The sequence below is a fragment of the Pipistrellus hanaki genome (assembly GCF_964339955.1).
Source record: "Pipistrellus hanaki genome assembly, chromosome: 3".
Lineage (NCBI taxonomy): Eukaryota > Metazoa > Chordata > Mammalia > Chiroptera > Vespertilionidae > Pipistrellus > Pipistrellus hanaki.
In genome coordinates this window covers 151828190-151841036 of record NC_140505.1, presented here as the reverse complement: position 1 = coordinate 151841036, position 12847 = coordinate 151828190, and the positions used below count along the sequence as shown (strand labels likewise).

At 37.9% G+C, this 12847-nt stretch overlaps 1 protein-coding gene across 19 annotated transcripts in view; it reads right to left on the bottom strand.

Annotated features, from left to right (window-relative positions):
- Positions 1-12847, bottom strand: part of KIF21A (kinesin family member 21A) — a 136146-nt gene that overhangs the window by 17008 nt on the left and 106291 nt on the right. For 13 of the 19 annotated variants that reach the window (XM_084877829.1, XM_084877830.1, XM_084877816.1 and 10 more), the window contains 5 exons: positions 9110-9170; positions 8674-8728; positions 5815-6029; positions 3008-3115; positions 1182-1310 (listed from right to left, as the gene is read on the bottom strand). In XM_084877829.1, the coding sequence (XP_084733955.1) occupies positions 1182-1310; positions 3008-3115; positions 5815-6029; positions 8674-8728; positions 9110-9170 (568 nt within the window). The remainder of the gene's footprint in view (positions 1-1181; positions 1311-3007; positions 3116-5814; positions 6030-8673; positions 8729-9109; positions 9171-12847) is intronic. The other 6 variants (XM_084877819.1, XM_084877820.1, XM_084877821.1 and 3 more) reach the window with 1 other exon arrangement.

Genomic DNA, 12847 nt, shown 5'->3' with positions numbered 1-12847 from the left:
GAGCGTCGGCCTGCGGACTGAAAGGTCCCAGGTTCGATTCCGGTCAAGGGCATATCTTGGTTGCGGGCACTTCCCCAATAGAGGGTGTGCAAGAGGCAGCTGATCAATGATTCTCTCTCATAGATGTTTCTAACTCTCTTCCTCTGTGTAAAAAAATCAATAAAATATATATTTTTTAAAAGAGATATGATGTAACAATATTAGAGTCTTTTTCAGTAACAGATAACAGTTGCCTATCTAGATCAATTTAAAAGAAAATGTCATCAGCTGATTAAACCATATTAAAATGTGATCTAGAATTGTATCCATTAATTAGGTAGATTAAGGTTATTTCAACATGCTTTTGTGTTTCTCTAAGTCTACAGAGCCATTCAGCATCATCTAAACATGCTGGACATCTTAAACAAAGTCCTGTAAATTTCTGAAATTGTTGAATTATACAGAGAAATTATAGCATAAGAAACAAATAATTGGGGTGGGAGACTGGATATCAAGTACATCCACATACAATGTTATCATTCAAAATCAAAGCAGGTAAGTCAGAGTTAACAAACACTTTATGGCAGCATTGTTAGTATTGAATTCTTGCAAGAGAGATTCTGGCTCAATGTGAGAATACTTTTTCAATGAATATTTAATGAAAATAGTATTTTCTACATTCCTCCAACTACCCTTCCCCCAGAACATACCCTCAAATCTACCCCCTTCACCCGTAAGGGTACTTTTTTATTCCAAAAACTATTATTGAAGTTTAATAGTGGATTTGTATAGAACAGTAATCTTTGTAATCTGTTCTATCCACCAAAGATAAAATAATTTGCATCTTTTCAACCCAGGCAGTCTGGATTAGAGACTTTTGTATGCTCACAGAAGCTGAAGAATCTCACGAAATTTAAACTTCAGGTGGTCTCAAAGATATTTTTCAAAGCTAATGTACTTATAAAAGAAAGAGCAAGTGCTGAAAGTATAGCGATGCAAATCTACAGCAGGGAATAATGTTCAGCAGGAAAATAATCTCTATGGTTCATTTCCTGTTGGAACAACACACAAAATATGGCAAGAGTTCACAAGTCAGACTCCATCTCCCACACAAAGAGATGGCTACGTGTTTTCTTCAGACTGTATTGACAGGTTCAGAATATTGTAATAAATCGTTGGGGCTCTTTTCCATAATGACTTACTTATCCTGCTGAACTGATGTGTTTCCCTGAGAAACAGTAAGACGATTAAACACATTCAGTTCATTACGGGGCCGGCTTGGTGGGGAAGAAGGAGGTGAAAGACTAGCCTCTGAGGTTCCAGAATCTGAGCTACAAGAAAAAAGAACATTAAATAGGTGGCTTTAATTGGTTATGCTTTGTTAGGAATGTTATATGAAACACGCTTTTCTAAAAAAGCTTTTCATTATGGAAATCCTTCCTTCTTCCCTCCCTTCCTTCCTCTCTTCCTTTATTGTAAGATAAAATGCACTCTGAACAATTTAAAATTTTCCCCATTGAATTTTGCTGCATTGGCCACAAGATGGCACTAAAGAAAGAGTTCTATCTGCTGAACTCGAAAGTCGGTACAAATAAAGCAAGCCAAATTTAAAACTATACAGAACTGAGACCAAGATGTTCATTTTACAGACAAGGAATCAGACCCAAAAAGTTTAAGAGGGATTTGCCTACTCAATTGATTCATTAATTTATTTTAAAATTACTTATTTGCTCCATTCCATCTCCCAATCATTCTTGAGAGGTCTGATTCAGTAGCAACAAATTACATCTTTAAACACAGAAAGCAAGGATGATTAGAAGGATAATTTCCATGACGTTCATGTCAGCTAAGCCAATGGTCAAGGCAGAGCGTGTGCATGCTGGCACAGGGAAGGGGGTGGTACAACGCTGTCCACTCAGGTACAGAAAATGTATAAAAACTTACTTTAATATTTATTTTTATGGTAAAGAAATTAGCTTTACCAATAAATATTTAAGTGTAGACTGGCACTGATATTCTCACCCATGGCTGAGTCAAAGACCCACCTGCCACATGCAGTGCATTAGGCCTCACACGAGGTAGAAGGGTGACAGTGGCCCTCACCCATTCATTCACCTTTCTGCAGGTTGAGGTATTGAAATTACCCAGTGGGCCATCAGATTATGTTATGTGTTGTTCAGTAAATAAACCTTCACAAAACACACAAACAGCTTTTAAAAGATGTAGGCAAGCACCCTCTCTCCAGGGAGCACATGCCTGCTGTTCCCTTCCATTCCTCCTTTCCCCACCTCTTAGGGCCCCATGAGACTTGCAACCAGAGGAGCAATGGGCGGTGGCAGCTCATCCTGAGCTAACCCAGGATCTGTCTCCAAGACCCCCTTTTCTCTGACTTCCCAGTGAGCCAAGCAGCCCAGCTTCGTCTCTCCTGTTGCTTCTTCAAATATGCCCTTCCTTGTCTCACTCTCCTGTGTATATTTTGGCTGTGGTCAATACATTCTTGCTTGCTTTTCCACAAACAAACAAAATGATTTTAGCAAAAATAATAATAATAGTAATAATAATTGGGGATAATACCGATTTAAACATAAAAAACAGCAAGAAAATGGCACAACTCACACACCCTCCAACACTACTTTTTTTTGTCAACCCTGTTAAAGAGGTGAAGTCAATGTAGTTTTGTCAGATGACAACCAAAATTAATTTCACATTTTTCTAGAGGACTCATATGTAATAAGTCTCACCTCAGGTGTATATTAACTCTTACAGTAACATGCACAAATAATTGGAAAATATATGCGTACACATGATCAGGCACAAGTGCTTAATATTTTTACAGGTGTGTGTGAACAAGAAATTTAAAGACCATTCAGCCAAGCCAATAGCTGACCTGATTATCATGATTAGTCAAATCTATCATAACCACAGAACCAGTCTAAAATCTGGAAAATAATTTCACTCTTGTCCTTTAGCATCTAAGTGTAGCAGACATTTTATACAATCTAATAGATAAAAAGCATGAGTAACTTACTGCTTTTGTTCCTTGGCCTTTGATTTTTCTGCTTTCTCGTAGGCCTTTCTCCTGGTTACAGGGGAAGGCTCTGGTAGTTTTTTCTCTGATAAAGAGGAAGATCTGGTACTAAAGACAGGAGAAGATTCTGTAGTCATCTAATTTTAAATAGGTACATACAACTTTATTTGATAGACATTTAGCCTAAATTTTTAAATAGATTAATAACTAGAACTCAAAAAAGATTACTTGGAAACAAAAACTAAAAACTAAAAATAGGATAGGAAAATATTATGAGTTATTTTTAGTTAATGGAAGCTTAACAAGCATACATTTAATTTTTAAATTGGCAACCATTTCAAATATGTGCAAACCCATTATCTTTTAATATAAAAAATCCATATTATATTGCCAAATAAAATATTTTATTTTAAACATAAGCATTTAAGTTTGATTAGAATTGCTTCAATTGAAGAAACATTGTCATTACAGTTTTGTAAGAACAAAAAATATTAGACTATCAGAATATGAGAAACAATGAGATTTAATGAATTATATTTAGACATAGTTACACAAAAAATGCACAATTATTTAAATTAACGATAGTACTTAATTTGTAACTCAGAAATGTTTGTAATTAACATATTCTTGCCTTATAAATTTTAAATGTTGAATAGTAGTTATGTAAGACTATGATTTTTTTATATGGTGTAATACATTTTAAGTTAAAAAAATGAATTTCTGCTATTCTTCACTAGTTATATTAATTAAAAAATAAAAATTCACTAAAAATTATAAAACAATATCCTCAGAAAGGGTTACATGATTCCTATTTGAACACAAAAATTAGGTATAATTAAATTTTTTTCTAATTGGAGAAAATCAATTTTTAGAACTTCTGCATCCTTTAAATCATAAAGGCCACTTGAGTAAATTATTTAATCTAGGGTTATATATATATAAAAGCCTAAGCGACCATTACGACCAAATGACCAGAACAACCCATCAACCAGTCACTATGGCATGCACTGAACACCAAGGGGCAGACACTCAATGCAAGAGCTGCCCCCTAGTGTTCAGTGCGGTCCCACAGCTAAACTCTCATGGCCAACCAACCATCCCCACCCCCACCCCCACTGGCTGGCAAACCTCCAGCAGCCCTTCTCCCCATGACCTCCCCCCCCCATCTGGCAGACCCCAGCCAGCCCAGCCCTAATTGGGACTGGACAAGACAGCCCCGATAGGCTCTGATCTCCAGCCAGGCCCAGGGACTCCACCTGTGCACAAATTTCATGCACTGGGCTTCTAGTTTATGTAATAAAAGTCATGGAATAATGGTTTATAAAAGTTACTGCATCAAGCACAAGACCCGCTCTTAAATTTGTGCAGGATTACACAAGCATCTGCATTCATGAAAATAAATCATGCAAAAAGAGAGATTCCAAAAGGTATTGTCTACCACCTGTCACAAAGGATACATTTTTCAAATTTAAAAAAGAAAGGCAAAAAGAAGGTATTACCTGAATCTGGATTCCAGGTCATAGATTTAGTCTTGAAGTTCCAAAAGTCTCTACTCATCTCACAGACTACACTGAACACATGTGGGTTCCTAAAATTTGCTATCACTTCTATCTCACTGCCTTCACCCAAAGCGTTTCTGCTACTATCATCTTATTAAAAAGCAATGAAGCCATAAGCTATCTACTGGTTAGCAATCTGTAGTAGCAAATCCGATAGTTAATTACATAGGCCTCAAGCACATGCAAGAAAGTTCTGTCATCATTAAAATTAATTTTGGAACTAAAGGTTGCAGATGGGCTTACTGAATGTAAGACAACAAAAATATCTTCATACAATGCATAAAGTTATGGGAAATAAACATATTCAAGGGGGGAAGTTTGTTATTTTTTATTTGCAGAGTCATATGGAGTAGCTGCTTTTGGGGAAGTATATCTCAATGCTGGCGTGTATTCATCTCATAAGTCACTTGCCAGAGTATAAGTGAGGGTTCATTTGAAAAATATCATTTAAATCTTTACTAGTGATTGATTGAACACACACAAAGTATACACACACACACACACACACACACACACACACACACGCACGCACGCACGCGCGCGCGCGCGCCTATATAGAGAAATCTTTCTTTTTCCTCCAGAAAACAATTTTAAAAACCTATAAATAAGATTTGTTTTGAATATCATTGTTTTTTGTTCAGATCAACATAGATGGGAGAGAGAATATGTCTTCTTGCAAATCTGTAATAATATCAATGCAAATATTTTGTGCAAACACTCATGTCGGACATGTCATGTGCTTTAAGGCAAAAAGTTAGGAAAGCCCCAAGTGTTTTATGGTTGTATGTGATATTTCATTTTTCTTTAGAAAGGTCAGTAAAGTTTAGTATCCTGACCAGGCTCTTAGAACTAGGACACACATAATTTAGAGCTAATTTAAGGTACTTTCGGGTTATTGTTTTATATAATGGCTTTATAGGCATAGCATTAACCTAATTTAGCAGTTGCTAAATCAATTTTATCTGCAGCTCACAACTCAGTCTTTATAAAAAACTATAATCCTCTAAGAAGGACCCTAAAACTGAGAAACAAGATAATGCAGTTCAACAAAGAACATTTCCCATCTCAAGTCATTTGGAATGTCCAAAAAAAATTAGGTGAGATAATAACCTAACAGAAATTACATTGAAAACCAGAGATCTTATTCACATAAGTTTCAAAAAAAAATAGAAATAAGAAATCAGCAACATGCATATTAAAAAAGAAAAGCCAAAAGAAAGGAAGTTAGTGGAGCTGGGCCAGACTTACATGCTGCCTATCTTAGAAGGGAAGCCAGATGGGGGAGGGAGTTCTTTTTCCCTAGCGGAAGTAGCACTTGTCTCTGCATTCATTCCACTCTCTTGCCCTTCTGCCACAGCTGTGAGAGGGCCAGCCGAGGCAGCATCTCCTGTGCTAGTGTCTGAGGCTAGTTCACTGCTATCTGCGTACAGCAACTCCATCTGAGTGGTGGTCCGCCTTCGGGCCTGGTCAGAAAATGGGAGGAAAAGCAATCAGGAGCAAACTTCTGTACAGAAGGTGATTAGAGGGTAGAGGTTTAATATTAGTTTGAAATAGGTAAAAACAAAACAAACAAAAACATTTGGTGTGTCTTTTCCTAGCCAGTGTGTCAAATGTAGCAGTAAGAGAGTGACCAGCCAGAGCTATAGCCAGGTAAGATCTTAACAAGACAAGTAGTAACCAACATTTGTATTGTATGTATTGTATGACAAGGCATTGTTCTAAACACTCTACTCTCTTAGCATGTGCTGCTATTATCCTAATTCATACGTGAAGCACAGAGAAGCTAAGCAATTTGCCCAAAGTCGCACAGCTAGGAAGTGGCAAAGCCAACGCTCGACACGAGGCCATCTGCCTGCAATATTACTGTGCTATCCTGACACTCGTGGCTGGGTCGCTCAGCATAGAATTTAAAAAAGAAAAAGAAAGAAACTAAACCAAAATATAATTCTGTTACGGAAGCTCAACTAAATTCAAAATTTTGCCCTTGCAGAGATGCTTTATTTAATATCAGTTTTTACACATGTTTTTCACCTCGTATTACCCTGCTCCCTTGGCACTTCCTGCTGGATAATTCAGCATCAGCTCGCACCAGTTTTTGGCAGCCTGGTGAGGTAGGCAAAGACTGTTTCCCTAGAGTAGGGGTGTCGAACTCAATCAGAGAAGGGGCCAAAATCTAAAATCCAGCCTAAATCGCGGGCCGAATGGTTTACTGAACAGTCATAAACTGACAATGTCATAAACTGACAATGTCATAAACTGACAGCGGAGTGCAGTGATGACAGCGCGGTGCGGGCCACATTGCAAGGCCTGGCGGGCTGGATTTGGCCCGCGGGCCTTGTGTTTGACACATGTGCCCTAGAGCCTAAACTCACCATAAGCATTTCCTTATTTGCTCTTGAAAACCAAATGAATACCCTGTTATCGCTCAGAGTCACTATTATCACTAAGGAATTAAATAGTCATTGTGTCTACCAGACTATAAGACTCTAAAGGGCAGGCACCCTGTTTTCGTCAACTTTATATCCCCAACTTCACAGAGTGCTGGTACATACCAATTTAAAATATAAGGTCAACTTCGTTTTTTCAGTGAGGAAAAAATAAGTGATTTGAGATTTCTCCAGGCATTTTTGCGGTTCAAAGGGAAAAGCAGATAGCACTTCAGAGAATTTAGGAAGAGAAAGTCTTGCAGCCAGTTTTGTACACTGTCAATTCTCCGCACAGCCGAGGGACCAGGGCTGAGGGAAATCACTTTGCCGGGAATTCCTAACAAAAGTGGGTCTTTTAGGAGATGACCTTTAGACCATCTCTTTACAGCTCTTTTCTGGTATCCTAAGAGCAGGAAAAACTAGGCTGTTACAGGGCCTGAAAGATGGAAGTTACCTTAAGAGATTCTCTCCTCTGCTTAATGCTGGATCCAAACTACACTAGAATGTTTTGAGTGTTGGTCACTTCTGCTTAGTCACTTAGAAAAATAAGACACAAACTAATTCGGCACAAGGACCACACCTAGAGCCTGAAGTTATTTTTTGATCTGTTTGCCCAATGTTTTTAAGATAAGGAAATTTTACCTAAAATCCATATTCAAGGCTTTTCTTAAAAAACCAAAGGATCTGGTAGACTTAGGCCCATATTCCATCATGGCAAAATGCGCAAGAGTTGAGTGCTAGCTATTTGCTTTAATTGGGCACATTCTCTTTAGGCAATCATAATGGCTCCAACTCATAATTTTACATCCAGCCAATTACTCATTGACCTTACCTAACCACTGGGGCCTTATATCTGTGTTGTCCATTTGCTTTATTCTTTCTGGTTCTGATTCTATCCATTCATTCAACAAATATTTACTAAGAATTTTTTATTTTCAAACATCTTAAGATGGTTAGTTAATTCATCTAGTATCAAATATTACCAACTCTCAATCTGAGAAGTTCCACATGTTTCTTACACATTTAACAGCATGTATTATTTATACTTTTTGAAAAACGTTACAAATATATGTTGTAGCCTATTTGCTTTTAATACAAGATAATGATTAGGAGATGGCTTATTATTCAAACCACTTCAGGATATAATTAAACAAAGTAAGAATTAAGTACTTAAAAACATACCAGCATGTTAAAATTAAAAAAATCTCTCACCAATCAAAATGATTTATTTTATATGCCAACTACATGTCTACAACTTCTTTAGCTAACTGCTTTAAATTACTATTTTCTAGTAATTTGTGACTATCTCCTATATGATTAGGAAATTTAGGCAACTTTAACAAATTAACACACAACTTCCTTAAAGGGGAATAAACCTTTAGGAGAAATATGGGGGAGAGGAGGTAATGGGAAAAAAATTGCTCTCCATAATCATATTTAGTGAGAAATGTGTGAGAATACATTAAAATGCAAATTTCACAAGAGAGGAATTTTCAATAGAACTTTTGTCAAAGGGAAATATGATAAAGGACTAATTTTCTGATACACGGAAGCTTTAGTAGAAGCATGCCTATTGGATAACCCACCCAGGGCCAAGCCTGAGGCCTCCGATGTATGCAATAGTTATAACAAAGAACAGAGGGAAAAAGAATACTCGCCCAGCATTTTCAATCCCCCGTACCTTGCTTTTAGGTTTCACGTCACCACAAAGCTTCATCAGGTCTGAAGACAGGGTGCTATATGCAAATATATAATCACAAGATTAAAAGGGAACTTACTATACAAAACAGCATGTCCTCTATGTTTACAACTATGGGAAGAATTATATATGCCTAGCTATGGAAAACAAAGCAAGACAGTATTTAAAATAAAAATAAACTAATATAAATGTTTTTCATTTTCCTTACTTAAATATTCCAGTATTTTTATTTTAAAATGTGTGGTAGTTAAGCTTAACTGAGTTCTGTTTCCATATTACTGTTTCCAGTGCTCTTCACTCAGCCATAAAATTCAAAATTATTTGTTTTATAAGGTTAATTATTTGAAGCATCAAGATAAAGTATTAAAAATATTATAGAAACAACTAAAATCTATTAAGTTCCCAACGATTCTCTTACCTTCCTTCTGATCCTGGGCTGTTTAAAGGTGCATCCTCATCACTACTATCCTCTACATTTTCTATAAAATAAAAACATGTCCAAAATGTATTATCCATGTTGCAATTTGAATGGATAATCAAATTGTATAATCCCTATACTCCCATAACTATCAGCCCAAGGGTTCCATATGGGCACTTTGGTTTCAGTAATTGAATCAAAATAGAAATGTAGAAAAACATTTCTAAGAAAATCCTTTGACTACATGTCCTAGGATGAGGAAAACATTCAAAATAGGAAAACCACAGTCTTGATAAACCATAGAACAACATTCATAGGATATAATTGAAATCATGTACTTATCAGAGTATGTGTAATTATATTAGTGGCCTGGTGCATGAAATTCATGCACATTAAAAGGGAATTAATTAGAGGAAATATTTTAACATTATTTGCCCTTTCTCTATAAAAGAAGTGTCAGAGATTAAAGAAAATTAGTAAAATGTATATGAAAATCTTCCTCCTGTCAGAGTTTGATAAACTATAGAACAACATTCATATGATAGAATTGAAATCATGTACTTATAAGAGCATGTGTAATTATATTATGTATTTTTTCATAGTATGTATTTGTCTCATACCATCCAAATTTTTGGAAACCCACTGAATAAAATATAAAAGTAAAGAAAATGCTTATGAGCTCCCTTTACTTTTGTTTTCAAGCAGAGAGAGTATGTGTGTGTTTAGGTACCTAGAAATTATACATCAGCATGCAGCTCATTCATGTGTACACAAAAGACAAAAACAATAGGTTTGCATGCAATGGTTTCATAAATGAACACAAATAAACCACTGCTATTTCAGAACAATTCTAGCAGGCTATTAAAAAAGAAGAAGAAGAAAAAGCAAACAAACTACCAGGAAGGCAGTAAATAAAACGGCCACTGAAAGTGAACTATTTAAAATGTCAGTAAACCCGTAACAAAGGTTCAGGTTTTTAAAACATACACATTGTACTATAAAATCACTCCACAAAACTAAAAACAGGATTATAAGTAACATATATTAATAAAATATATGAGTCATCCCCTTAGCTTTTAATTTTATATCATACAAGTACGTAAGTAAACTAATCTCTTTCTCTGATGTTCTCTTTCTTTTAGCAGGTAGAATAGAATATTCAGTTATACTTGATTCTTGATAGTACTATCTGAAAAGGAGCCCATCACCCGGCCAGTGTTGCTCAGTGGAAGAGTGCTGACCTATGAACCAGGAGGCCACAGTTCCATTCCCAGTCAGGGCACATGCCCAGGTTGTGGGCTCGATCGCCAGTGTGGGTGTACAGGAGGCAGCCAATCAATGATTCTCATCATTGATGCTTCTATCTCTCTCTCCCTCTCCCTTCTTCTCTGAAACCAATAAAAATATTAAAAAATAAAAAAGAGCCCATCTGGGACTCATACAAGGGAGTTTACTTTCTGAAGTGGAGAAAACGGTAGCATTGAAGGCAATGTGTATCTCAAAGCTCACCATGAGAGGAAGGTTCAAGGACCTGCTTCTCAACAGGTTTCTTGAGTATTAAGGTGACTGAATTAATTGGTAACATAGAAAATGGGGTAAAAAGAAATGACAAACTAGCTTTTATTTTCCCATGTATAAAAGTAGACTAAGATTGGCTAGTATTCTTGTAGGGAGAAATCAGTTAGGATGGTAAATATCATATGAGTTCTTGGTAAAAACTACTTAGTTCCTGCCTAGGCAGGTATGCCTAATCTAGAGATAATTATATTTTGACATAACCAACATAGCCAGAGGTTAGAGGCGCTACCCATTCAGTCACCAAATCAGACCCCTCTTCCGGACTGAGCTTGGTTTGAGCACTACAGTCATCTGAGCTGCAGGACACACCATCACTTCACTGTCACACTCTCAACTCCCAGAACATATATCGTGCCCAACGCCAGCTTCTTTCCCCATCACCATGGAACTAAAGCTAAGGGCAGAGATTTATAACTCCTGAATACCTTAAAGTTCATTCATGTAAGAACACAGTTGCACAATCTCTTTTCACTGGAAGTTAACTAGTGAAGTTTTTTTTAAGCTATTTTTTTTTAAAGTTATATAAAACAGCCCCAGCCCAGCCAACATGGCTCAGTGGTTGAGCATTGACCTGAATCAGGAGATCATAGTTCAATTCCAGGTCAGGGCACGTGTCCAAGTTGTGGGCTCCATTCCCAGTGTGGGGTATGCAGGAGGCAGCCAATAGATGATTCTCTCTCTTCATTGATGTTTCTATATCTCCATCTTCCTCCCTCTATGAAATCAATAAAAATATATTTTTAAAAATCTAAACTAATGAAAGGGTAATATGCTAATTAAACTGAACATCTTCCAGATGTCTATCTGGACAAAGCTATGATGGCAGGGGCTGAGGCAGAGGCGGTTAGGGGCAATCAGTTAGGGGAGATCAGGCTGGCAGGAGAGGGCATATAGGGACAATCAGGCCAGCAGGGGAGCAGTTTGGGGCTCAGGCCAGCAGGCAGAGGCTGTTAGGTGTGATCAGGAAGGCAGGCAGGCGAGCGGTTAGGAGCCAGCGGTCCCAGATTGTGAGAGGGATGTCTGACTGCCAGTTTAGATGTCTGGCAGTTGGACATCCCCCACGGGATCCCAGATTAGAAGAGGGTGCAGGCCGGGCTGAGTGACTCCCCACCCCATACACAAATTTCACACACAAGGCCTCTAGTAATAAAATAATAAAAAGCCAGTTCGTGTTGCTTAGTGGTTGAGCACTGTCCCATGCACCAGGAGGTCTTTGGTTCAATTTCTGGTCAGGGAACATGCCTGGGTTGAGGGCTTGATCCCCAGTGGGGGACATGCAGGAGGCAGCCAATCAATGTTTCTCTCTAATTAATGTTCAATTTCTCTCTCCCTCTCCCTTCCACTCTCTAAAATTAATAAAAAACTTTTTTTCAAAGTAGTGTACAGAAAAGAGTTAGACTGGCAGCCCAGAGACTGCTATCCTTAGACAGGCCTGCTTGCAAAGTCGAACTTTGTCTGGCATCTGCAAACTTGGCTGGCAGAGGGGCTGCTGGGAACCAATTCCAGCATGTAATAATTACAAGAGTTCCTTCAAAAGGTTGATGGGACTTGGTGGGCTCAACAAGGGTGAGCCACATATGTAATTTACCTGTTGGAAACGGATAAACCGCACTTCCCCTAAACCTGAATAGGATAATCCTATGCTGCCAGAAAGCTGAGGGCATTTTATTGCCTCCTGTTGGCCAAACACCTGAACAGCAGTAGGCTATTCCCCAAACTGACAATAACCTTTGATACCTTACCCTTTGAAGTGTATATTTCCACCTTGCCTTAGGATAAATCATGTGAATAAAAGCAGGGTCCTGAGTGAAGGAGGAGAGTCTAGCTCCTTTAGCTGAAGCTCCTGACCTCAAATGCCTTCCAAAAATTATCTTTAGTCTCCAGACTCTTTAATCATCTACGCACAGCCCCTTTGTCCAGAACGCTGAACCCTTTGTAAGGCTGGGAAAGAACCCAGGCAAGGGGCTCCAGTCACCAATGAACTAATGAGAGTGGCTCATTGTACCTAGAATTTGTACAAACAATCTGGCTTCTGCCAAACTCCTGCTTTCCTCTGAGAGTCTGGGATCCGGGTATATTCTGGGCAGAGGGTATCTGTGTGAGAGTCCCCAGTAAAAACCTCGGGTGCTGACTCTCTAACGGATTTCCCTGAGTATAAAC